The sequence below is a fragment of the Heloderma suspectum genome, chromosome 5 (genome assembly GCF_057233095.1).
Source record: "Heloderma suspectum isolate Gila_16-S chromosome 5, 16-S_ref, whole genome shotgun sequence".
In the NCBI taxonomy this organism is placed as follows: Eukaryota; Metazoa; Chordata; class Lepidosauria; order Squamata; family Helodermatidae; genus Heloderma; species Heloderma suspectum.
Window position 1 is genome coordinate 24211314 of NC_139462.1, and position 25552 is coordinate 24236865.

The 25552-nt window shown below is 45.5% G+C and overlaps 1 protein-coding gene across 17 annotated transcripts in view; it reads left to right on the forward strand.

The window, feature by feature from the left end:
* Positions 1-5356: 5356 nt before the first annotated feature.
* Positions 5357-25552, forward strand: part of LOC146343707 (putative E3 ubiquitin-protein ligase HERC6) — a 45217-nt gene continuing 25021 nt past the window's right edge. For 8 of the 17 annotated variants that reach the window (XR_014791972.1, XR_014791974.1, XR_014791975.1 and 5 more), the window contains exons 1-12: positions 5383-5712; positions 8544-8700; positions 10396-10472; positions 11794-12021; positions 12781-12807; positions 13872-13966; positions 15958-16085; positions 17692-17837; positions 19162-19229; positions 20211-20335; positions 24640-24699; positions 24810-24921. Coding sequence is in view for 13 of the 17 variants with exons in the window: in XM_084855600.1 (XP_084711726.1) it covers positions 5469-5712; positions 8544-8700; positions 10396-10472; positions 11794-12021; positions 12781-12807; positions 13872-13966; positions 15958-16085; positions 17692-17837; positions 19162-19229; positions 20211-20335; positions 24640-24699; positions 24810-24921 (1467 nt within the window). In the remaining 4 variants the exon portion in view is untranslated. Of the gene's footprint in view, positions 5713-6685; positions 6734-7979; positions 8095-8398; positions 8701-10395; positions 10473-11793; positions 12022-12780; positions 12808-13871; positions 13967-15957; positions 16086-17691; positions 17838-19161; positions 19230-20210; positions 20336-24639; positions 24700-24809; positions 24922-25552 lie in introns of those variants that run through there. The other 9 variants (XM_084855602.1, XM_084855594.1, XM_084855601.1 and 6 more) reach the window with 7 other exon arrangements.

Below are 25552 nucleotides of genomic sequence, written 5' to 3' on the forward strand. Positions count from 1 at the left end.
GATTAAGAGGATTTTATGTCACCTGAAGCTGGGAATTTATTCTCCAAGGGTATATCCACTCCAGCTTTACTAGGTAAAACCACCAAATTTGGCTTCTATTGACTTTTTTTTTTAACTACAAAAATCCTCCAGCTGGCTGAAGGATTATGGGAGTTGTTGTCCAACACACCTTGAGGGAGCCAGGTTGGAGAAGGCTGTAGTACACCATATAAAATTATCCCAACTTTGTTAATACAGAGACTGCCTAGTTCCTCTCTGCTTTTGTTTTCCATCTACCGAGGAACTTTTACATTTCACCTAAGGATGGAAAAGATCTGGGTAACAGCTGGATTTTATATTTTCAAAAATGGAAGCTCAACATTCTTTCATTGCTTCTAGAGGTAGGGTTGCTAGAACTAGGAATCAGAAGGCATTGTGAGGTTGTTTCATCTTTTTCTCCTTAAAATATTTTCTGTGTTAAGGGAAAAGTCAGAAGAAGCTATAAGAAAACAAGGGAGGGTCCTAACTAGGAGACCATGTCATCTGGACTCAGACCCAGCATCACGGTTAGGTAGGGCTGGGTACCTGCCAAGGGCCCCACTCCAGCAGGGCCCCACTGACAAGAGCACCCTGGAGCTGCTGCTTCTCTTCACCACTGAAACCTGCTTGTTCACCTGCCTCTCACTCTGGCCCCAGATAATGGAGGTGGGGAGGAGGAGGAGATGCCACAGCCTACTTGCTCACTGGCTCTCTGCCTGTCAAGCAAGCAAATGGCAGCAGCGATGAGAAAGAGGATGAGGAGCCATAGCAGCTGGTGACAATGGCCATGAGAAGGCAGGCTCACTAAGGGAGGGAGCCCGTTGGGGGTGTCTTGCCCAAGGGACCTCAAAAGCTGAGAGCCAGCACTGGGTAGTTTAGCCTGCGTTAAATTTCTAACCAGAGTGGTCCTGAGGCTCAGGCAATCTGGTCTCTCACCATTCAGTGACCTGCATTTGAATGCACAAATGGTTTCCTCTCCTGCACAATTATTGCAGACAGTGTAGGAATACTCTGCGTGTGCATTGCCCTCTACTGGAGTAATGGGATTCTATGGTTTTCTTGTTTCCGCAGGAGTAGCCCTGTTAGTCTATTGCAGCTAAGAGCTTTAAGCTAAAACAAAAAACAAATCCACAGCTTGGTGATGCCTGTATTAGGACTAACCAAAATGCCACAAAAGCATGCAAGCTTTTGAGCGGAAGAGTTCTGGAGAACTTGAAAGCTTGCACTGCTTTTTGCCAGTTTGTGATAGATACTTCAGTTACTACAGATCAGGGATTCTAATGGGAGGTGGAAGGGAGCCTTTTTGATATTGGTATTCTTAAACAATTGGGAGTCAGAAACCCTTGGTGACTTACTGCCAATCACCCAGAAATTTACCAGTAGGTCTGAATCTACTTTCTGTTGGCCCCTGCCCGGTGGAGATGGTCTGACTTGGTAAAAGGCAGATTCTTCCCTTATCTTTCAGCTCAACTCTACTTCTTCTTCAAAGTCAGGGCATCCTCCTGTATGTTTCTCACACTAATTCTTGGAGCAGGAGTTAAAAGGCCTATCTTGAATGTGTGTTTAAATTGATATAGCTGCAGTGGTGACCCTGAAAACTGGTTGGGTGTGGCCTGGAAGCAAAAAACACCACCTTGCCTCTTTAACAACAACAACAACAAAAGTTGGCCAGGCTTCTTTGCCTTTAACAGCTGTATAACAGGCAGAAACTCAACAGGTGTTACTTGCCCCTGCACCAAGCTGCAGTGATAGGAGACTGTTGAACTTTTGCTTGCTGCATAGTTTTAATAAGTACAGGATGCCTGGCAGGTAACAAGAACCAAGGATGGCTAGCTGCCAGTCTTTAATTATCTTCTTTCACCTCCCTGCTGCTGTGCTTTTAACAGCTGTGTGACAAGCCAAAATTCAGCAGGGAAAGTTTCCACACACCCCCCAGGCAGGGTTGGGCTACGTGTCACCCTCCAGATGTTTTGGCCTGCAACTCCCATCAGCTCTAGCCACCAAAGTCATTGGTAAGGGATGATGGGAATTGTAGGCCAAAACTTCTGAAAGAAACAGCAACAGGGGAAGGCACTTCTGTGTCCCAAAACAGAAGAGAACATATTCTCCGATGCCTGAAGAACCATTTATTATGCCCAGTAATACTGGGCATAATAAATGTTTTTTCAAGCACCGGAGAATATTTTCTCTTCTGCTTTGCAAAACATCTGAAGGGCCCTAAGGGGATGGATGCAGTGATGGGGGAAGCTTATCATGCAGAAATGAAAAGGTTCCACCCTTAAAGGCGGCCTAAAAATAATTTTAAATGAATAAAGGTAGGAGCCCCACCTGACAGTGGTGCAGCTATGGCTGCACTTTGGGGCCAAAGTCCAGGACTCCAAAGCCCCACCACGCCCCCAAATGACCACACGTGGAGTGGCAGGCGAGGGGGGCAGCAGCAAACAGGCTTGGAGTCAGCATGTGGGCTGGCATGGGCAGGCCAGGCCCCACCGAGACTATGGCGGCTGCTCACCACAGCATCTTTTTTTCTTATTATCTAAAAAAAATATTTTATAGCCAACAGGGATGTCAGAGATCTGCAATGGATTCAGATGAGTTTGGATTTCTATGAATCTGACCTGTGAGTTCCACAGCGGACCAGCTTTTTCTGAGTGACACAGATTCCACAAAGTTGCAGATTGGATTTTCACTTTTGGGGGAAATTAGCGCTAATGCACATTAGTGCAAGTAGAACAAAATTCTGGTAAAAAAAATCTCCACTCGATTCTGTCAATATTGTATTTATTTCATTTCTATACCGCCCAATTAGAGCTGTGCACAAATGGCCTCTTGAAATTCTCCACTTTATTTGTGAGCAGAGAAATTTGGGAGGCAATATCACTGAATTTCTCCAGGGGCGGGGGGATAAATTCTCAATGGTTTCTCCCAGGTAGGGCTCCCCATTGGCAGGGCTTGTAGGACACCTTTCTTTTTTGGTAAGTGTTTTGCGTTTTTTTGTGCTGCGATAGCATCAACTGTCTTGGCAGGCTGGGGCCCAGTTTGCATCCACCACTATACAGGTGGGGGAGTGTCATGTCTGCCTCCAGGGATGAGGTGGAGCTAGTGCTCTGCCAAAATCTGTCTTCCCATTTCCTAAAAATTTTCTCCCCTCATGAAAGAGGCTTCCATTGTTCTGCATTATTCCAGATGTTTTATAATTTATGTCTGTGGTGTTCTTGAGCTTACCTAATCACAACTAGCCTCCCAGGTTGCCTGCACGTCCTGATCTGAAAAAGCCCTGTGGGAAGAATTACTTCATGGTGCCTTAAACTGAGCTTGAAGTGTAGGAAGCTGAGGAGGCTACAGGCGGCCAGAGAGACAATCGTACAATGAAAAACAGGACACTTGTGCTCACTCCTCGACCACCTCCTAAGTAAGGTAAGCCCAAGAATCCCAACCCAGCCCATGAGAATTTCTCTGAAATTTCTTCACCGTTTAATTTATTTTCAAAAGCAGTTTCTCTTCTATCAATTTGAATGAGAATGGTCGAAAAAAATGTAGGAGAAATTTTCGACACAGCACTATGCCCAATAGCTGAAGCTCTCTGGGAGGTTCACAAAAATAGCGGATGATGGAACGAAGACACTTGACAATTCACGAAACACAGATAGAACACATTTAACAAAATCTGTACATCCCAGGTGAAGACCTTTTTATTCTCCCAGGCATTTTAATCTTTCAGTTTCTGTTGTTTAAAATCCATTATGGTATTCTTAATTTTTGATTTGATGCTAGGTTTTATTTTGGCTTTTACTTTTTTACACGACTGTTTCAAACTTTTATAATGTATTTTTTGTTGTATTTTGTGGTTTTAACTGTTGTGAACCGCCCAGAGAGCTTCTGCTATTGGGCAGTATAGAAATGCAATAAATAAACAATACAGATGTTCCTTTTATTATTTTTACTTTAAAAATACATTGCCTTTTCCTACAAGAAAATAGTGCTCACAGTGCCAGCTCCGGGTTTTTGAGGGCCCGTGGGCCAGGCGCCCTCAGTAGGTCAGGCTCCTCCCTCAGTGATCCCACCTTCTCACCGCTGTTCTCACCAGTTGCTATTGCTCCTCATCCTCTTTCTAATCGTTGCCACCCCTTGCTTGCTTGACAGGCAGAGAGCCAGCGAGCAAGTCGGCCGTGGCACCTCCTGCCCCTCCTTTTCACCACTGATGTCTGGGCCAGAGGGAGAGGCCGGTGAACGAGTCGGCTGCAATGCTGAAGAGGGAGAGCAGCTCCAGGGGGATTCTTGTCAGTGGGCCCCTGCTGGGGAGTGGGCCCTTGGCAGGTGCCCAGCCATGCCTACCTTTGATGTACCTTTGGGTGCTCATTCTCAAGTAAGGGTGCAGTCCTACGCAAAGGTCTACAACTCCCAGCACTGGCTGGGGCATGCTGGCTGTTGTAGGCTTTTTTTCTGCCTAAACATGCATAAGATTGCCCTCTAAATGGGTTTAGCATGAGGGAAGCAATAGCAATTCCATTTTATTCCTGAGGTGATGATGCTATGATTTAAGTGTGTTTTAATATGCGAAACTGCACATGCTCAGAATATTTCTTTTTTTTAAAAAAAAGGGCTGGGAAATCGAGGTTTTTGGGGGGTGGGGTGGGAATGTTGTCTTATTTATCCTCTAAGGCAGGGGTCCCCAACCCCTGGGCCACAGACCGGTATTGGTCTGTGGCCTGTTAGGAACCCGGCTGTACAGCAGGAGATGAATGTAGGGGTGTGCGAAACCCCCTTACCTTGGGTCCGCGGGGATCCGGAGAGGGGGAGGTGATCCGTCCCTCCCACCTGGAATCCTCACTGGCCCTGACTGGCTCCGCTCTGCGGCTAGTCCGCAGAGCTGCTGGCCGGCTCCAGCTGCTGGCGGACTTCGCGGACGCCATTTGCGTCCCCGTTCTTCAAGTAATAGGCTACGTAAATCTTTATGTAGCCTATTACTGCAAAGATAAGTAAAGATTTACCTAGCCTATTACTTGAAGCATCCCGAAACCATCCCCCGGACCCCGGGTCCGTGGAAAAATGGTCTTCCATGAAACCGGTCCCTGGTGCCAAAAAGGTTGGGGACCGCTGCTCTAGGGTATCAGGAATGAAGACGCAGTTGTAAAGCTTCTTGGGTACAACTGCTTGATAAGGGCTGAGGGGCGGGGGAGAAGAAAAAAAGGTTAGCTGTGCGCTTCACTACTGAAATAATACCGGGTAGCTGTATAAAAGGGGGGGGGGACCCACTTCATCCAGGGTCAAAAGCGGAGTAGCTGCGTCGCTGCTTCTCGGAGGAAGGCTTGGCGACCCTTTGTGGGCGGGGCCGGCTGGAGGGGGCGGGGTTACCTCCTTGATGCCCACTTGGAAGGAAGAGGGACCGTTTGCTGGGATTTAGCTGGTAGAGAAGGAAAGATCGAGGCGCCTTGCCAGAAAGCCGGAGCATGCTGTACTGTTGGGGGGCCGGCTGGGCCGGCCAGCTCGGGCTGGGCGAAGAAGGCGCCTCGGAGCCGGTCCCTTTTCGTCCGGGCCCCAAAACGTCGGGCCAAGAGGTGGTGCTGGTGGCTTGCGGGGAGCGGCACACGCTGCTGCTTCACGCCGACGGCAGCGTGGCTTCTTGCGGGGACAACGGCCAGGGGCAGCTGGGCAGGCGGCTCCCCCCGGGACGGCGGCGCTGCTACGTGCCGGGTAGGCTGAGCGAGCGGCGGAAGGGTGCTGGCTCCGATGTCTGTGGGGCTGTGGATCCGCTCTGGGCTTCCGTCAGAACTGTAGAGGAGCGATCCAAGGTGCTGAACCCTGTCCCCAAAATGGGCTCAGTACTGTTGCACAAATTGCTAGTTTCGTCCCCTGGACGCTCGTCCAGTTTGCCCCAAAGAGGAGAGCCACACTTGAGGCTGGGTCCAACTCGATTTTATTGCTGCGAACAGTACCTCGGATAGCTCCGCTGGAGTTCTGACCGAAGCCTAGCGTGGACGCGGAGCCCCACTGGCATCGGAGCCACCAGCCTCCACTGCTGCGCTGGGCGGGTTCTTCTCCATCCTCCGCAATCCCAAATGTCCCATGCAAGTCTGGAGACCCGGGTTTCCCCCCCCCCCCCAGGATTAAAGGGTGTGTGTAAGTGTGTGGGGGAGCAGAGGCAGATCTTAAGATATGCGTACAGGGCCAAGTTAACGGATCCCCTCCCCGAAAAGTAATACTTCTTGGCAAAGAGGTCAGAGAAGGACGCCTCCGACGCGCCCCAATTTGGGATTGGGACATCCTCTTCTTACCTAGCTCCCCCCGCCCCAGTAACCCAAGGACCGTCTCCCCCTTTTCCAATTTAGATTCTGGAAGCGCACCTCTCCCCTCCCAAAAGCCAAACATCTAAAGCAGGGAGGGGCAGAAAGTAGATCTGTAGATGTTTGGACTTCTCAACTCCCAGCATTTCTGACCATTGGCCATGCTGGCAGGAGCTTCTGGGAGTTGAAGTCCGAAAGTCTGGCGATCTCCCTCCCGCCTGCCACTGGTCTGAAGGTCACTGCCGAAAATGCGCAAGGCGTTCCTCAATCCTGCCCGTGCCTGCTCTGGAGGAAGCCCCACTGTATTCAATGGGGTGGGGACCTCTCGAGTAAATGTGCGTCGGGTTGTTATCATAGTCTCTCTCTCTCATACCCACACACAGATGCGAATGGAGATGGGAGCCCATAACGACAGCACAGTATATAAATAGGTAAAGGCTTGCAGAGGTCCCCCGGAGAGATGAGGGGATGGATAAGGTGTAGTGTTGGAGGTTCTGGGAAGGGGAATTAGAACACAGGACATCGAACGGCTGTTTGCTCCAATCGAAATGTAGAGAATGGGGGCAGGGATGAGATCTTAGGGGCGCACTCCTATGGTAGTTTAGCCAGAAAAAAGACCTACAACTCTGGGAGCTGTAGGATTTTATTCTGTCTAAGCATGCATGGGGGTTCCTCCCGCTGTTTAAGTTTCAGTTTCCGCCTGTAGCTGTTATCAGCCTCCAAACATGAGTCACTCCTTAAAGACTTTCGGTTTCCTTTCCCCTCCGTTTAGAGCTGTGTCGATCGTTGTCTTCCCAGATCTTTCGATTTCCTTGAATTTTTTTCCGGGCTCTTGTCCAAAATTGAACTGTGGGAGGGGGAAGACTAGCGTGGCCGATTTGTGAGGGTAATGAAGGCTCGCTCTACTTAAGTACCCATCGCAACGTCAACACTTTTCAGCAAAACATTCCTGAAAAGTATTATACTCGTATTATCAGTGTAAAACCTGTGTGTGTGTATGCAAAACCGATAATGGCACTGCTTTAAAACAGCTCATGCTGCAATAAACTAAATCGGGTGCACTTACAGAGATAACGTAACACAGGTCAACTTGTTCCTTACTCCCTGTGTCTCCCCCCCCCCCAAGTTAAAGGTATTAATTTCAACTTTTTGTATTTCCCTCCCTTCTATACTTGTTCCGCCTTCCCTAGCCCCACAGCCTGGCACCAATCTGTTCCATGGGTGAGCACATGGAGATACAATCATGCAGCCAAGCGCATGCAAACCTGCTACTGAATATAAGCAGCTGTGGATTGGGGCCGTAAATCCAGCCTTGCCATTAGAAAGAGGACTAGAACAAGTGTAGACCTTTCAAGGCATTGTGTATTCCCCCCCCCCCTTCTGTCTTTTTGTTTGTTACTTCCTCTGAAGAAGAAGGAGGGTAGGGAAAAGAGAGATTCTCTCGAACCCCTCCATGTTCCTAAACCACATAAGGTATAACCCTATGCTTGTTTAAACAGAAAAAAGTCCCACAACTCCCAGCATTCCCCAAACAGCCTGGCTGGGGAATGCTGGGAATTGTAGGACTTTTTTCTGTCTAAATATGCATACAACTTTTCTTCTGTCTAAACATGTATTTATTTATTACATTTCTATACCGCCCAATAGCCAAAGCTCTCTTATAACATTCCCTTATAGGCACATCTGAGTACAGAAGCAACTGGGTTACGCGAATGTGCTTTGGGCTTGCTGCTCTCCACTTCTTCTCTTTTATGTGCATGAAGAGATCAAATGCGTCCACTTCTGTGCTAAGGTAACTGGTAGCTACTTTTCCCAGTCTTTGGGTTCATGCACTCCCCTCTCCTTGGCATCCATGGTTTGATTCTGGTTTATTTTAACTAACCAGTGTTAGAGCAAACCACTATTCTGGTTAGTTAAAATAAACCAGGATCAAACCATGGTTTTCATGGAGAGGGGGAGTGCATGAACCTAAGGACTGAAGAAAATATCCGTTACTTGGCTAGATGGTTCAACCTTCTTTCACAGCAGTTGCATGTCCAGAATCATGAGGGCTAGAAACATGGGTATTTTTTCTTAAAAAAAAAAAAAAAAGGAATCTGAGATTCTTAATGGGCAACCAAATCCTGTATTAATTTCCACACTGTGTAGCAGCAAACATGGGGTATATAAATATGTACTTCTGATTACCATACAGGTATGCAAATGAATGTCCTTTTTCTTTGTCTCCCTCTTCTCCAAAAGAACAAATCCAAGCACTGGAAACACAGACTGTTGTCCACGTAAGCTGTGGGAAAGAACACTCATTGGCCCTATGCAACAATGGAAAGGTTTTTTCATGGGGAGCTGGTGCTTTTGGGCAGCTGGGTACTGGAGAATTTAAAAACAAATTCGTTCCAAAGTAAGTGGCAGCTAACCCCAATGGTTAAGCTAGAGTTGTGTAGCACATAAGAGTACTGGGGAAATGAGAATCCAAATTCCCTCCCAGCTATTCTCTCTGTTGGTGGCTTTGGAAAGTGGTCTTTCTCTGTCTTAGTCCTGGGTTATATTTACCATCCAGCAAGCAGCCCAACATCCAAGGCAGTGAAGGCTGGTGGCGCCAATGTCACTGGGGCTGTGAATCCGCTCTGGGTTTCGGTCAGAACCAGCCAGACCTCTAAAGGAGCTATCCCAAGTGCTGAACCCTGTCTCCCAAACAGGCTCAGGACCTTGGATAGCTCTTTTAGAGTTCTGGTTGGCTCTGGCCGAAACCCAGAGCAGATGCACAGCCCCACCAAAATCGGAGCCACCGGCCTCCACTGATCCAGGGCTTTCCAGCCCTACCTGGTGGAGCCAGGGATTGTGCATGGGGTCTTCTGCATGCAACATATGTGCTCTACAGCTGAGCTACTGCCTGTACCTGTTTTGCAGGCAAGGTACTTCAGAAGAGCCACTCTGGGATCATAATCTGAGACAGGAGAGGTGCTAGCTGGCTGGAATATTTCCTCCTGTCCTTTATCAGCAGTTGCCTCTTGTTGCAGCTAACTTGTGGAGCAATTAGCTGCACTGAGAAAATGATATCTGTCCTGCAGCTAATTTTCCCTCTTGTCCTCCTCAACTGCCCTTGGGAAGATTAGCTGCAGCAAGATTGATGAAGTAAAATGGAAGGAAAGAACTCTGTGCAGCTGCATCCCTGTGAGTTGCATTTCAGACCATCTCCTGGAAGTTAGGGAGCCTTCAGAGTTCTGAACAGGTAGAATCATAGAGGAGCTGTTAGGGACCGTTTAGGCCATCAGTGCAGAATCCAGTGGAGCAGGGGTGTTGAACCTCTTTCAACTCGAGGGCGGATTCCATTTCAGAGAAGCTCTCAAGGGCCACATTCCACTGGTGGCTGGAGCTGAAGGCAAAAGGGGCAAGGCCAAGGTAACAAAAATTTTCCACTTCCCTGAAATGGAATTCCACCCTTGGGTTGGAAGAGGTTCTGTGCTCCTGTTTTACAAGGACATGTTTGCTAATTTATAAAATTCAATTTTTCAATAGCTCTTCAGTTGCCTTCTTCCCCCCACACACACTTTCTTGTATTTGGTGTCCCCCCGCCCCTTTGCCTATTTAGCACAGCTGCTTTTAAAAACTGACCTTTTAAAATAGTTGCTATTACTCTGCCTTTGAATTCCCTTTTTAAAAAGTTACTGTAGGCTGGTCTTTGTGTTCTAGGACAAAAGCCAAAGAGTAGAATTATTCAGTGAATCATTCACCTTTATAGAAACTTTGCATAACTTATGCAATAATTTGTTACATTTTTAAAAAATTAATTGCTTTGCTATAACAGTTAATTATTTTTGTAATGGGCATATTTATCAAGCCTGCTAATGATTAAAGTATATTTTTGTTGTTAATGCACTAAAAACACTCGACCCATTATTGAACTGGCCAATTGATCGAATCTTTTTTTTCCTTTTTACCTGTGAAATGCCCGATCCTTGTTCTAAACAACGAAGCACAATAAAGGTGCAACCCTAAGAACATTTCTTTGATAAAATTATTCTGTATTTGGAATTCTAATGGATATTTCCCCATTGTAAAATCGTTAATGTTCGCTTATTCTTTGTTTTTTTAGGAAAATAGTTATTTTATCTAAATACAAAATAATACAGATTGCTTGTGGACACTACCACTCAGTAGCACTGGCAGAAGGTAATAAGTGCTTTCAGGTTTTCTTTTTGCTGCAAAAAAACTTTGCTCTGTTATATGGATCAATTAAAAGAAGGGCTGGGTAATGTGTGACCCTCCAGATGTTCGATTCCAATTCCCATATGCCCAACCCAGCCTGGCCAATGGTAAGGGATAATGGAAGTTGTTGTTCAACATCTGGAGGGCCAAACATTTCCCACCCCTATTTAAAGGGGCTGGTTTTCTACACTGGCGCAACCATTGCAGTCGTCGTGTGGGCCTGCACAAGTGGCTGTTCCTTTAAGGCAGGTGGGGAACGTGCGGCTCCCCAGATGTTTCTTGTTGTAGCTCAGCATTGTCTACACCAGGGCTGGGCACAAAGTAGGTCTCCAGATGTTTTGCACCTCAACTCCCAGCATCCCTGACTGTTGGCCATGCTGGCAGGGGCTTCTGAGGACTGAAGTCCCAAAACATCAGGAGATGTACCTTCTGACCATCCCTGGTCTACATGGGCTGGCTGTGGGTCTCCAGAGTTTCAGACAGGATTCTTTCCCAACCCAACCTGGAGATGCCAAGGATTGAACCCGGCGCCCTATGCACTGAGTCATGGCGCTTCCCCAAAACTTCTTGCTGAGGAACTGGAAGATCAGGCCCACGGCCAGAAAATCAGCCGTGATATGCAAGTTTCACCGGAAGACCGCTTGTCCACTGCTGCTGACATGGCCCTGCAATATGCAGCCATGGGAGAATATGGGTGTATGGTGAAGCCCAATAGTCTGGTCATTGCCGTGTGTGAATGCTCTAGAATAGGCCCTGAAAGCTTCTGCAACTGTAAGGGTCCACAGAAGGTAAACACAGGCACTTTACCTGGTAAACTGACATGGAAAGGATTCCAACCCTACTATTCTATGACTCTATGACTCACAGTGTAGAAATCTCAGGGGGGCAAATCTGGCCCTACAAGGGTTCCTAGTCCGGCCCTACATTGTTCCCATGCCCCTTTCCCCATTCCCTTTCCCCTAACCACCGATAATTTGGAGGTTTCCTGGTTTTTATGTATGTTTATCCCCATTCCAAAGAGTTGAAATGCCTCCCTAAGGCTTAGTGACTGGCAGGAAGAGAGCTTTAAGCTCAAATAGGGTGGTATTTTTGGCCCCACCCCTTTAGCCCTGCCCACCACCACTGGAATGAGGCCCCCAAGTGCTTCTCCAAAACTGAATTTGGCCCTTGGGATGAAAGAGGTACTGCACCTGTTTTGTTGGCTTGCGAGGATGTTACGTAAATGTAATAAGCTTCTCTCTCTCCTCTCTCTCTCCTCTTTCCTTCTGTTCCTCTTCAAACGAAGATGGCAGAGTTTTCTCATGGGGGCAAAACACCCATGGCCAACTGGGGCTTGGTAAAGGTGTCTCCTCCCGAGCGACACCAGAGCGAGTTTCTGCTCTTGATGGCATCCCACTGGCTCAGGTGGCTGCGGGTGGGGCACATACTTTTGCCCTGTCCCTTAGTGGAGTTGTGTATGGATGGGGAAAGAACAACGCACATCAGCTGGGCTTGAGTCAGACTGACCCAAAGGGTAAGGCTTCCTTCAAATTGCTCAAGGCAATCACCTTGATGATGAACGCTTCTTGAGTGCTTCCTCTTATGGTTAGATTAGCCTTCCCCTATCTGGCACCCTCCAGAAGGGTTTGACGACATCTCCCATCATCCCCAGCCAGCTAACACCTAACCCGATGAAGGGATGGCTATTTAAAAGGGAAACAGAGGCAGAGATAGTTTTGAGAGCCAGGTTTGTTCTTCCAGAAGCCAGAACAGGCTTGGTCCTGCAGACCACAAGGAATAATTCAAAATAGGCAACATTGGACTTTATTTGTTTTTCGAGTGACATGCCTGCTTTAGTTGTATAGGCGGAGAGCTGTTACCAGCCCGATTAAAAACAGAGTTGCAGCTTAAAATAGTACAGCCAGTAAATGTATGGTAGCATAGTAGTGATTGAAAGTGTAGATGATGGGATGGGTATTGCCAGTTCAGAACTTGGCTTAACTGTGAATTCTGAAGTCCTGGTATAGGTGGCTCGAACGTGCATTCACTGCTGTCTGTGGCATTTGTTCCCAGGGCAGAGGACATAACGTTCAAACCGCTTGACCAGACTTAAAATATTAAGGGCGCAATATTATGCATATTTAGACAGAAAAAAGTCCTACAATTCCCATGATGGTTGAGGGAAGCTTGGAGCTGTAGAACTTTTTTGGTTGAAACATGCATAGGATTGTGTCCTAAATCTGTCATATCTTAGGCAACCTGTCAAGAAATCCATTTTCTGTTTGTGTTCTAGCTGCCTGTAAAACTCCATTTTGTGAAGGTGAGCCTGCACACATTTGTTAAACCACCTGTGTGTGTTTTCTCCTGCTGTTTTGGCTTCAAGGCCAGCACAGAACTCTTGCCAATTAGACTGAATGATTTCAGCTTGGCTATTGTAAGAACCTCTCCCCCTCCCCACACAGAAAACCGAGGAATACAATTCAGCCAACTGGTGATTGGCTAAGAAAGCTCACCTCACATTTGTCAAAGGCTTTTGAGTATAAAAGAAGGGGGGTTATGGCTGCTCTTTTTCTTCATTTGGTTTCGGTTGTCTTTGTCTTTCATCTTGATTTTGGCTTGTGACTTTGAGCATCACATTTTAGGGTTCTGTCCTATTGAAGACCCGTGCCTAGGTACACAGAGATAGGTATAGGTAGCTTTTGTTATTTTTTTCCTGAACTATTGTTTCCAAATGTTACTCTGGTTTATTGTATGTCTTTTACTCCATTTTCCCTTCATAAATAAACATATCACCTAATTGAATGTGTAGGCTTTATTCCAATTAATAAGCCTTCTGCTTGGTTATTGCTACTGTTTAGAGTTTCAGGCCCAGGGGTTTGGGAGCAGAGAGTGCCAGCTTGGGCTATTATTTCACAAGCCCTACAAGTGTCCTGTAAGGCCTGAGAGTCCCCTGGCTCAGGCTGAGGTAGACGTAAGGGGTGGTGGCAGCCTACTTTGCTGGGTTGGTGTTCAGCCTGAGCCACCTCTTGTCCCTACCTACATTGCTGGGAGCTAGGACAACCCCCCCTCCACACACACACAAGCAGCTATCTCTTGGCCCAAGGTCTGTCTTTTAACAGACATCTTAAGGCTAAGTCTGAAAAATTCTAGAATGGTCTGCCATGTTTTCTTGTTCTGGCTATATCCAGCTCTAAGTGGTGATCACTGCTTCTGAAAATCTAGGAAGTGGACTTGAAATCTGACCATGAAGTAGCATAATAGGTAATGACGTATAACAATAAAAACCTTGGGACTGTTGAAGTAGTAGTCAGAAGTAGTACTCAAAGGTGGTAGGTAATAATGCTATGTACCTCCTTACAAGAATCCAGTATGCTTCTCCAACAGAGCAAATCTTCAAGCCATGCTCAATAGGTGCTCTGAAGACCCTTGATGTGACTTATCTTAGCTGTGGAGATGAGCATACTGCTGTTCTCACCCAGGTACACTCTAAATGACTTTTCAGTGATTCAGCAAGCAGATAATGAGCATTTCTACACCAGCCTAAAATCCCGCATTTAAAATGGGGCTTTCTGCTTCCGTTTTAAATGCAGGATCACAACAGACTCCCTTTACACGTGCTTCCTTTTCCCCCTCCTTCTCCCCCTTATCTGAGTCTTCCATATGTTTCATTATACAGCCACTAGATGGCACTGTGGTCTAGTTCCTCTTCTTGCCTCTTTTCCTCTTTTCACAGAGGGAACTCAAGCAGGGTAATTTGATAGCTCTTTATCTCCAATCTATTTAAAAACAGAATAAATGCAGGAGATGCTCTGGAGGTTCACGATGTCATTTCAAGGGCCTGCAAACTTCCGTGAGTGAGCAATCTTAATAGCAGGATAAAAGCTCCATGTGAAGGAGCCCAATGTCACAGCAGGTCAAGATATTAGACATGTAAGCAGAGGAGGCTGGTGGCTTTGATTTCGGTGGGGCTGTGTATCCACTCTGGGTTTCAGTCAGAACCAGCCAGAAGTGTAAAGGACCTATCTAAGGTGCCAAACCTATTTTGGGGATAGGTTTCAGCACCTTGGGCAGCTCCTTTAGAGTTCTAGCTGGATCTGACTGAAACCCAGAATAGATTGACAGCCCCACCGAAATTGGAACCACCAGCCTCCACTGCACATAAGGGATGACTGAAATGTCACGGGCCTCACAGCAAACACTTGGCATGTGGTGATGTTCCATGCTGGCGATCTAATGGTGAGCATTTTGCCATGTGGACCGGCCTAACAGCATGGGGAGTCTTCACACCAAGGCCACACGTTCGTGGCATCCAGTGGCAGTGCATCCAGTGGCAGTGCATACAGTCTACACCTGGTGTCCCAGTCCAGCCCACCTGGGTTCCCCAACTGGCCACACCCCCTTCCGCTGGACCCACCTCTGTTGTCCTCACCATTTTGTGGTTTCCCAGCTTTTGTGCAGTTTTCTTCCCCATTCTAAAAGGTTTGAATGCCTCTCCTAAAGTTACTATCAGGAAGAGCTTTATGCGAAAATATGCTGGTATTTTGGGGCCTGCCCTCTGTGCCTTTGGCTCCACCCATCGCTGGGATGTGGCCCCCGAGAGCTTTTCCAAAACTAGATTCAGCCCTTGGACTGAAAGAGGTACTGCACCCCTGATTTATGCAATTGGGCTGATTTTACATGGAGAGCCGCTTAACCACTGGAAGAGCTTTCAGCATCTTCTCCACTGGGGCTGTAAATGTCTTTTAAATGGGCTGTTTCTGGTGTTCAGAATTTGAACTTGTAAGTACTTCTTTTCCATTTGCTCACACACATTTAGGTGGCTTAACTCCTTTTTAGCCAGAACCAGTCCCAGCCTGGCTAAACTTCGTTATTGCTATATGGCTGTTTCTCTTCCACCCCATGTTTTGTAATATCAGTCGTGATCCGTAGTGTGGATAGTGCTGGAATTGCAGGTCCTACTCAAGCTCTAGTTGTACATGCACAAACTAGTGGGCTTGAAGGCGATGCACAGCATTCTCTGCACTGGAAGACTCACTCAGCCAGTTCAGTGAGGCCTCGATGAACATTGCAAAGCAGTGATGTGTTGGTTGTGAATGCAAAAGTGTACTTCTACATAGGGGTCTCCATTACTGGATTGGAGCAATTGAGCTTTGAGGGGTTTAAAGTATGTCTGAAGTAGAGCAACTAGATCAGGTAGTTAGAATTGTCTGGGTTGGTTTCTCCCCCCCCCCCCCTTTAACATAACACCTATGCACCAAAGATGATGATTTGGATTTCTGGTGCTGGGGTATCTTCCATATCCATGTGTGAGCAAAATCCTGGGTATCTCCTGGTGAGCCTCATGTGGCACTGATGAATACAGTGAGAACCAACCCAGGCCACGTTTTTGAACCGGACAAATGCAATGGAAATGATTAACAAGAGCAGTGATAATAACACTGAAACTGTGGTTTGCTATACCCCTGAAAAGAATGGCAGCATCTTCACATTTGGAGATAACAGTGCAGGACAACTGGGACATAGCTCTTCATCCCAAAAGGCTGGTCCTCAAAAAGTTGAGTGGATTGATGGTCCGGTTTCCCATTTGGCATGTGGAAGGTATGTACCTGAGCTTTCCTCCCATGTCTTTTTTTCCCAGTGGAGATGTATATGGCTTATGTTATGTAATGAATGCATGCAAGGTTATCTGAAGGATCGCCTCCTCCCATATGTGCCTCCCCGGACCTTAAGATCATCCTCAGCATCCCTTCTCCATGAGCCCCTGCCAAAGGAAGTGAGGCAGGTGGCTACTAGGAGGAGGGCCTTTTCTGCTGTGGCACCTCGGCTGTGGAATGAGCTCTCTAGTGAGGGTTGCCTGGCACCTACATTGTATTCCTTCCGGTGCCAGGTGAAGACCTTTTTATTTTCCCAGGCATTTTAGCTTTCTAGACTTTTAGCTTTGCTGTTTTAAATCTGTATTTTAAATCTCTGCATTGCTGCTAGGTTGTATTCTGGTTGTATTGTTATATTGTGGTTTTAATGTTTTTATATTTTATATTGTTTTACCGTGTGCTTTTTGGTTTTAATTTTTGTGAACCACCCAGAGAGCTTCGGCTATTGGGCGGTATAGAAATAAATAAATAAATAAATAAATAAATAAATAAATGGACCATTTTAGATGTAACTCAACCCATTTTATCAGGTGCCTGTAATATTTTCCAGTCTTACCCTCTGGGGTTTAAGCTAAAATATGCTGGCATTTTGGGTGTTTGGGCCCTGTCCATTTTTCTAGGGCCTCCACACCTTTTGCCTTCATCCCCACCCACCACTGGAATGCCATCCCCAAGAGCTTCCCTGAAGTTGGATTTGGCCCTCAGGATAAAAGAGGTTTGTGTATTGCCCCTGCAGTGGGCGTTGAACTCTTAGGTTAGAAGTGCCAAAATAGTGATAAATCAGATTCAGTGATTTACTTACAAGGAGACTTTATTGAGTAACTTACAGCACAGAGGCGTACCCAGTGGTTGGATCAGACAGCTTCTCTGAACCACGAGCCATGGGGTACAATGGGTCTTATACCATACATGTCAGCAATGAGGCAGCATAATAGCAGCAAGCACCCCTAGCGTTCATTCCAGGCATAGGCTAGAAGTGTTTGGTTCTCAGGCACAGCCACCTGTAAACAAACTTCACTTCCCGGGCAGAGTGCTTGATAACACTCCCACTCATTAGTATGGAATGTGCTAGGCTGTGGTATCGGCCCTTTGAATCATGCTCAGAGTCTTACTAGCAAGGGAATTGCAACAATAATGAACTTAAGCAAGCGTTATGGATCTCTAGGCCCCTCTAACACTACAAATTACTTGGTTATACTCCTGGGGCCAATACAGTTTGACACCCCTGATGTATGTGAAGTCCTAACAAGTCGAAATGTTTGCTTTGAGTCGTTATTACATCTTAAAGTGGGCTTGTTAACTGGTGCAACAGTAACTTAATTCCATCGCTTGACCTCTCATATTCTGTAGGGCAGTGCTAAAGCAACCTGTTAGCTTTTTGATGTGTTGGAGTACAACTCCCATCAGACATAGCTAGCATGGCCAATGTTCAGGGATTGTGGGAAGTGTACTCCAAAACATCTGGAGGGCACTGGATTGCCTACCTATAGGTGAATAGAGAGGATCAGACACCAAATTTATACCACTTCCCCCCTGCCCCTCTTCTCCAACAGCTATCACACTCTTGTTTACATCTCTGCTTCTGGCCTGCTGATATCTGTTGGATGTGGACCTCTGCAATATGAAGAAAGTGGAACATCTGATAGCAAACAGGACAAGAAACTGAGATTTAACCTCCATACTCTTGTTTCACCTAATGGTATTTCTTTAAAAAACAAAAGCAATCCCCCCCCCCACTCAAAAACAGAATACAGAGTATTAATACTGTAACATAGTGGGCACAATCCAGCCAAAGCTAAGCACTGTTAAGTCCTATTGCTGCTAAATAGAGATCGCTGAGCAGATGCTTAATTCTTCCACTGAAATGTATTTAAAAACATGCTTAACATGACTTGATTATGTTCAGCATAAGATGACCAAACATTTTATCTTTGTCTAGGATATCATAGAATCATAGGGTTGGAAGGGACCTACAAGACCATCGAGTCCAACCCCCTGCTCAGTGCAAGAAGCCTGATTCCCAGGCAGTCCCCTGTCCAAGTACTAACCAGGGCTGACCCTGCTTAGCTTCCGAGATCAGATGAGCCTGGGCACGTCCAGCCCTTTGCTCATGTTTTTCTATATTCTAATAACATGCATGAGTACTTGACTACTACTAGGTTCAACATCTTAACAATGAACTCAAATAGCATTGCTCAAAGTATGTAAACTTTTTGAGGATTTAAAAAATATGCAACATTTGGTAGTTATTGCAGTAACTGTTGGGAGCAGGGAGAGATTCACCAGAGTTCCTTTCAACTACACTCAGCTGCTAGCCCCCAGAAGTCCAGTTTTGTTTTTTTCCAGAATGTTCTGTTCTGGGGAGGGGGGAAAAGGTGGTTGCCACCAGCCAATTGGAGCTATGAGCCGTTTTGGTGAGTTCCTCCCCACAGAATTGCACTGCTTCTATAACCCACGAGGAGCTGGCTTCCAAGCATTTTGCTTTCATTTTTAATACTAGGTTTCTAGTCCTTATGGCTGTGAAGACATGTTGAAAATTTGCAGGCAACACCTAAAGAAATCTCAGAACCCAGAAAGGAGGCTGAGTAAGATTTTCAGCAGCTCAGGGTAGAGTATTAGAATCCCGTGTAACTTGACCAGTAAAACTGGAATAAAAATAGTGTAAAGTTGCAGAAAAAATTCTACACACCTGCTCAATTTGCATACTTTTTAAAAGTCACAGAATGCAGGTTCTCTTCGTGCAGAACTGGAAATTGCCTGGGTACAGAACTGTTTGCTTTTTATGCAAAGTACACGCAGCGTAGAACATTGTATGTTATTTTAAAAGGTTAATGAGGAAATGGGAGAGTTTGAGAGAGAAAGAAGGGATACAAGTCGCATGTATTCTCTTATTGGACATCTCAAAACTATCCCTGTTACGTTTGCATTGAGGATCCAAGGAAATTGGATGAGGAAAACGACACAAATACCTTCATTAATGTGAACTGAGTATTAAGGGCTAATCTACCTCCATATCATTGCAGACCTGTTGGGCATCCAAGTAAAACAGATTTTTGCTGGAACATGCGTCAACTTTGCCAGAACTCTTCAGGTAGAGTGCTCATCTCCTCTGTAAACTCTGTTGACTCTGGAGCATTTCCTGCAGTGAGAGGGTATGGCAAAAAGCACTTGCTTATGTAGCAGTATGCTTTCAGCTTTTGGTGAAGAGCTAGTGTAGTGCAGAGGGCCTTCTCAGTTGTGGCACCCCACTTATGGAATGAACTCCTCAAAGAGGATTGCCTGGCACCTGCGTCTTTTCAGCACCAGGCAAAGACCTTCCTTTTCTCACAGGCATTTTAGAGACTTAATTTTAGATTTGTATGGCTGTTTTATTGATTCCTGTGTTGTTGCTTGTTTTGCATTGTCTTGTATTTTATTCTTTTAAATGTTTGTATGGTATTTTGTATTTTAACTGTTCTATGGCATTTTAGTCTTTTTACTGTTTGTAATCTGCCCAGAGAACATTAGTTACTGGGCAGATTAGAAATGTAATAAATGAATGAATGAATGAATAAATGTCCCGTTAAAGTGGCTCAGATAAATGAGCCATGATCCAGAAACCAACTGGCTCATGAACTCCTCCTCTTTCCCCACCCCATGAATCTGCAATATGGGGAAAATCTGTTCTACCTTACAAGGTTGTTTGTTGTGAGGGTTGCTGAGATAATGTATTTGGAGTACTTTGAACACGCATGCATACGTAGCATTTACCAAGTCAGATAAACCAGCGAATGCTAAGTTGCCAAAATAAAATTTGTTTTCCTCCCAGAAATGATAATGATTACTGCTATGGCTGATTTTCTCTGTTGTATTGATATCACATTTTGGACTGTGTTCATCAGTAAGCAATGATGGTCCCAAGCAGATTATGAGAACGTCAGTTTTCACTTGTGTACATCCTCATGTGTTGTACTCGTTAGTTTATGCCCAATAACTGATCTCTGCCCCCTGAGGGCATACATTATGAATCATTAGTCTTGACATAGGGTAACACTTTTTCACATCACTTCTTCTTTTGTTTTGTTTTTTAAAGGCTTCTGCAAATGCGAATAAATCTACCTTTATGGAAGCCTTGCCAAAGATTAGCCACATGGACAGGGCGCTGATTGAGACATGGACATCAACAACGTACTATGAAGCCCGTCAGAAGGCCCAAAGGTTGCAGTTTATATTCCTTTGTCCTCTTATAGGGAGAAGGAGAGCATAAATCAAGGCTGTTGAACCTCAGACCATGCCCCATTCCCCTGGCCTCACCCCTTTTCTCTGACCTCCAGTCAGGGGCGTTGTTGGATGAGGGTCCACCTAGACATGGGCCCTGGATCTTCTGAGCTGTGCCCCAGATCGTTTAAGCTGTCCTAATTTCCAATTCTTTACATTTTCCCATTGACTTGCACTGGAAAACAGAATCAGCCATAATGTTTTTAGTTTGTATGATATATGCATGAAATTTGGGAACCTGGCAGCCCCTGTGGAGCTGACTGAACCTGCCAAATTTCAGTTAGATCCAGTGGCTTTTGTGCTAGCCATGCATAAAGTTTCCTTTTCTCAAAGACTAAAACAAAAAGGAAAAACTGTCAAGCCACACAGAAGAGTAGAGATCCTAATCAGAAGGTGTTTAAGGTGACCATTAGGAAGTCACTATCCCTAATCTCTGGTGTAGGTGTTTTTGAACTGCAAATAGTACTTTCCTTTTGTCTGTCCTGAATCTGCCACTATTCAGCTTCACTGGATGAACTGAGGCTCCTCATTAAGAGAAGAAAAAGTTAAACATCTCTTTGGCTGCAATACACATTACCTGGGAAAAAGAAACACTGAACTCAGCTTATTTATTGCACTGCTCCACTTTCGCTATATAATATAATATCCATATAATTTTATTAACTTTCCCCTTATTTTCCTTTCTTCTAAATTAAATAGCCCAAATATTGAAGCCTTTCCTTATAGAATAGTGATTGTACCCTATTTGCAATCACCCCACTGTGACTGGAGACCGGTGGGTTAAATGTTCAGCCCTAATAGTGGCTAGATGTCACTTGCCAAGGTTCAGTTCCCCCCTCCTAACTCCTCCTCTCCCCCTCCCTAATCTTAAGGAAATTGTTATATTTCCCAGACAGGCTGTGTGGGCTTCAGAATCATCTGAAGCAATCTGAAGCGATTTGGACCAATCTGACCTGCTTCGGACCAATCTGGACCCACTTCAGAATTGGACTGATTTTGTCTGAATCACCCTGCTTTAGTTTGGAATTCAGATCCAGATCTGAAACAGTGCACAGCCCTACTTAATACAAGCCTGCTTCTTCCCTCTGAGCTCAGTAGCCTTGCTGTTTCTAGGAGGCCTTAGGACTTGCTCCCTTGGCAGACCATTAGGGACCCTAGTGTGAATGCACCAGCCTTTTAAATTAGAGGGGAAACTGCCACCTTTCCTTCCACATTCTGTTCATTGTTTTTTTCTCTGTCCACCTACTTTTCTGCTCTTACATGCCCACTGCTGGGAGCTTGCTTGCAATAAAATTTTGAGGAGGGAGAAGGAAGGGAAGAAAGAGTTGCTGGAGGATGTATAGAATTAGTAGGGGGAGAATGTAAGTGCTCAGTGCTGAAAGAAAAGCATTCTCCATATGCTCGCTCTGTATTTAAGAACATAAGAAGAGCCGTGCTGCATCAGAACAAGGTCCATCTAGTCCAGCATTCTGATCACACAGTGGCCAACCAGATGCCCACGGGAAACCCACAAGGAAGACATGAGTGCAATAGCACCTTCCCACCCATGTTCCCCTGCTGCTAACATTGGTGAAATGTAAATAAATTCTAGTAATTCTAAATTTGCATGCATGTATATCCTTCAGAAACTTTGCAGATTTCTTGCCTGGGGAACATCTCTAATGACCTGTGCATTTGCATACAAATTTACCCAAAAACTATTGGGGGGTGGGGTGGGGGGTGAAGGGAAAGCAAATCACTTCCTCCCCCAAATTGGAGAGCTCTCCTTCCACATAAACTGCTGCACCTATCCTTCTGAAACCTTGCTGGTTTCTTACGTAGGGACAACTCTAAGCTCTCTGTAATTTTCAGAACAATGGTCCACAGGAACATAGGGAGATAAGTATGTCCTCCTTTGGAGACCTCAAAATGTCAAGGCTACCCTTGCACAAAATCCCCTGTGGCTATCATTCTGAAATTTGGCAGACATGATTTCTTCTGATGGGGCAATGAATCTTGAATTCTTTTATCCAATTCTTCCAAGGAATAAAAATGTGATTGGCAGTTCCCTTTAAAAGAAAATCAAAATATAAACCCTGCACCTATTTTTCTGACATTGGGCAGGTGTAATCCCCTTCTAGGGGGCTACTATGCCTGAAATTATCACTCAGTTCTGACCAAAAGAAAAAGGCTACAGTTTTTTTTTTCTAATTTCCCATGGTAGTCAACAGGAAGCATAAAGACTCATTTTTCCAAACTTTGACTCAGGTCTGGGGCTGAGCTGAAGTGGTCTGACTACAAATTGGCCCAAGCAGAAGCAGGATGTTTTCCAAAACGCTGAATTGAGGTCTGAGCTGAAGTGGTGTGGGGGGTCTGTGCACACTTACGTTTGCATGTAATCCATATGCATACATACACACATGCAAGCACCCCACATGCACCCCCCCAACACACGCACACATATGTATTAGAGATGTGCTTAGACTCGGATAGCACATGCAAATTTGTGTTATCCTGTGATAACACAAATCCTGTGCCCCGGATCTTTTAAGAACCTAGCAGTGCCCCTGCCTGCAGTCCTTCCCACCTCCCATTCTAAAATGTTGAAGTGCCCCTCCTAAAGCTTAGTTACCAGCAGTGAGAGCTTTACGCTAAAATATGTTTGGCCCTGTCCCTTTTCCCTCTGGCCACGCCTCCGCGACCATCTCCAAAATGTAATTCAGCCCTTAGTCCAAAAGAGGTTTGACCCTCCTAGCATAAAGCCTCAATTCTGTTTTAACTGGTCAGTCTCTTTGGACTTTATGGTGCTATCCTATCCGTGTCTACTCTGAAGTAAAATCCCTTTCTTTTCAATGGGGCTTATTTCCAAGCAAGTAAATATGAGATTGCAGTCTTAAAAGTATATATAGTGTATATACTGTACTTAAAAGTATACTTAAATATATATACTTAAAAATAGATACAGGACTGCAGTCTTAACATCTTCGCTGTTCTGGGAACAGCTGTTCTATACATTTTGTACAGTGGTGGTACTCGGCATGATGCATCGGACCCTTCTGAAAATAACATTGGTTTAAAATTACCCAGGGCAGAAAACACACTGGATGTTGGTCTTGGAAATGTCTTGTATATTGCAGACAAATATCTATCCAGTCTTACACAGGTATTGACAAATAGATGTCTAATTGCTCTAATCTAAGCAAAATCTTAGGCTGCAGTTCTGAACACACTAGGAAGTAAGTCACATTGGGACTCACATTTTGACTTACTCCCAAGTAAACACGCATAGGATTGTGCTGCTAGTACAGGAGTGGGCAACCTGTTTTTGGTCCAGGGGCCGGATTTCCCCTGCGGACCAAGCCAGTGGGCCATATGACATCAAAGGGGCGGGGCTCTGGCCCTCCTGTGATATCGCCCCCCCCGCCCCCATGCAGATAGCGGCACAGGGATTGTAAGCCCTGACAGTTCAGCAGAATCTCCATGTTAACTCTGATCACCTGGGAATTCACCTTCATGCTGCTTACCCTCATATCACAGATTGGAGATAACATGGGGATTCTTCCCCCCTCTCTAGGCCATGGGGGTGGGGCTTGGAGAGGTCAGGGGGTACAGCTCAGGAAGGGTGCCCAACCCACCATGGGCCAGGGAAGGGCACCGCTGTGGGCCAGATTAGGTATTCTATTGTATGTCCTCTTTTTCTTTTTCTTTTTTTTACAAAGAGGCTTTCTACTCGAGGCTTTTGTTGTGCACTCGTGATTGCTCACTCACTGTAGTTTGTGGGTCCTTTATACGATGTTGTCTTCCTCCATGGCCTGTCCCGCTCTTTGCAACCATTATTGCAATTTTTTTCTTAAGGAGGAAAGTCTGCTATTATTTAGAAAACGGGTTATAAAGCCCTGTGTAACTGTGCAATTCCACTATACCACAGCACCATCTAGTGGTTGTATAATGAAACATATAGAAAGGGAGAGGAAGACACCCCCCCTCCCGAAAAAAGCACATGTAAAGGAGCTGAGCTTAATCCTGCAAAGAATCCAAATGCAGAAGCTTTGGTAAGCAGGATAAAAGCCTCATGTAGAAATGCCTCAAGTCTAAAAAAACCTAGATTTTTTACAGTCATTAAGAATATATGTTCTTAAAGAACCCCCCACCCCCGTCACAGGATGCAAACATCAGAACAAAATCCCACCAATCCAGCATGCATAGAACAATACTGACATGTTTCTGTTTCATACTAGATGTTCTTTTTCTTTTCTTTTTTACAGAGAAATAGCAGCTATATTTTCCTCCCCTCCTTGTTTAACAGCAAGCTTTTTAAGACCAGGGTAAGTAGTATGTATTGTGTGGTACAAGACAATGTGAACAATGCAGAAGAGCTTACGTAGAACTTTATTAGCAAATAAAACATTTCAATTCTCTTATAAAATGTCAAAAGGGACCTTTTTCTTAGATCTCCTTGGGAGAGTGGCTGTTCTATTGCAGTGGATCTGCAAAAGGCAAGAGAAGCATTTGAGGAGCTTGCCAAAAGGAACTGGATTTCTGAGACGGTAAGTGGAGGAAGGTGGGAGATCTCCCCTGCAATGGAAGAAAAACCCATTTCACAGAGTGGAGGAGGGCTTCCTCATAGCAGAAGTACATAATAGAATTGATTGAAGTTGGTCCTTTTGTTCTGTTTTTGATAGTCTTTCACCTTTTTGTTTTTCAAAAAAGGGGAGTTACCATTACATATATCCATTTGTATGCATATTGCTCGCCTTCTCCTTATGCATCACCTTTTCTATGCAGATAAAGTAGGCTATAGCCCAGTAATTCCCAAACTGTGCGTACTGGGGTATGTTAGTATGCGGTCGGAAGGCTTCTGTGAAGCTTGAGTTCCCCTGCACGGGCAGGCTGCCTAGGAAGCAAGTCACATTGGACGCAGTGAGACTTACTTCCAAGTAAACATGTGATTCACTGCTCTTGGCTTGCCCCCTTCAGAAGGGATATAGATATGAGCTTTCAGAGGCTTTAGAGCACAGCATGGGAACTCTGGCCCACGGGCCTAATACGGCCTGCGGGGAAAGGGTCCCCATCCAGCCTGTCAGCTTATGCCCCCAGATCAAAATCGCTTTATCTCCGATGTCTGCAGAAATAGGAGAGAACAAGTTTTCCCTGCTTTCACCCTCACCCCTCTGCATT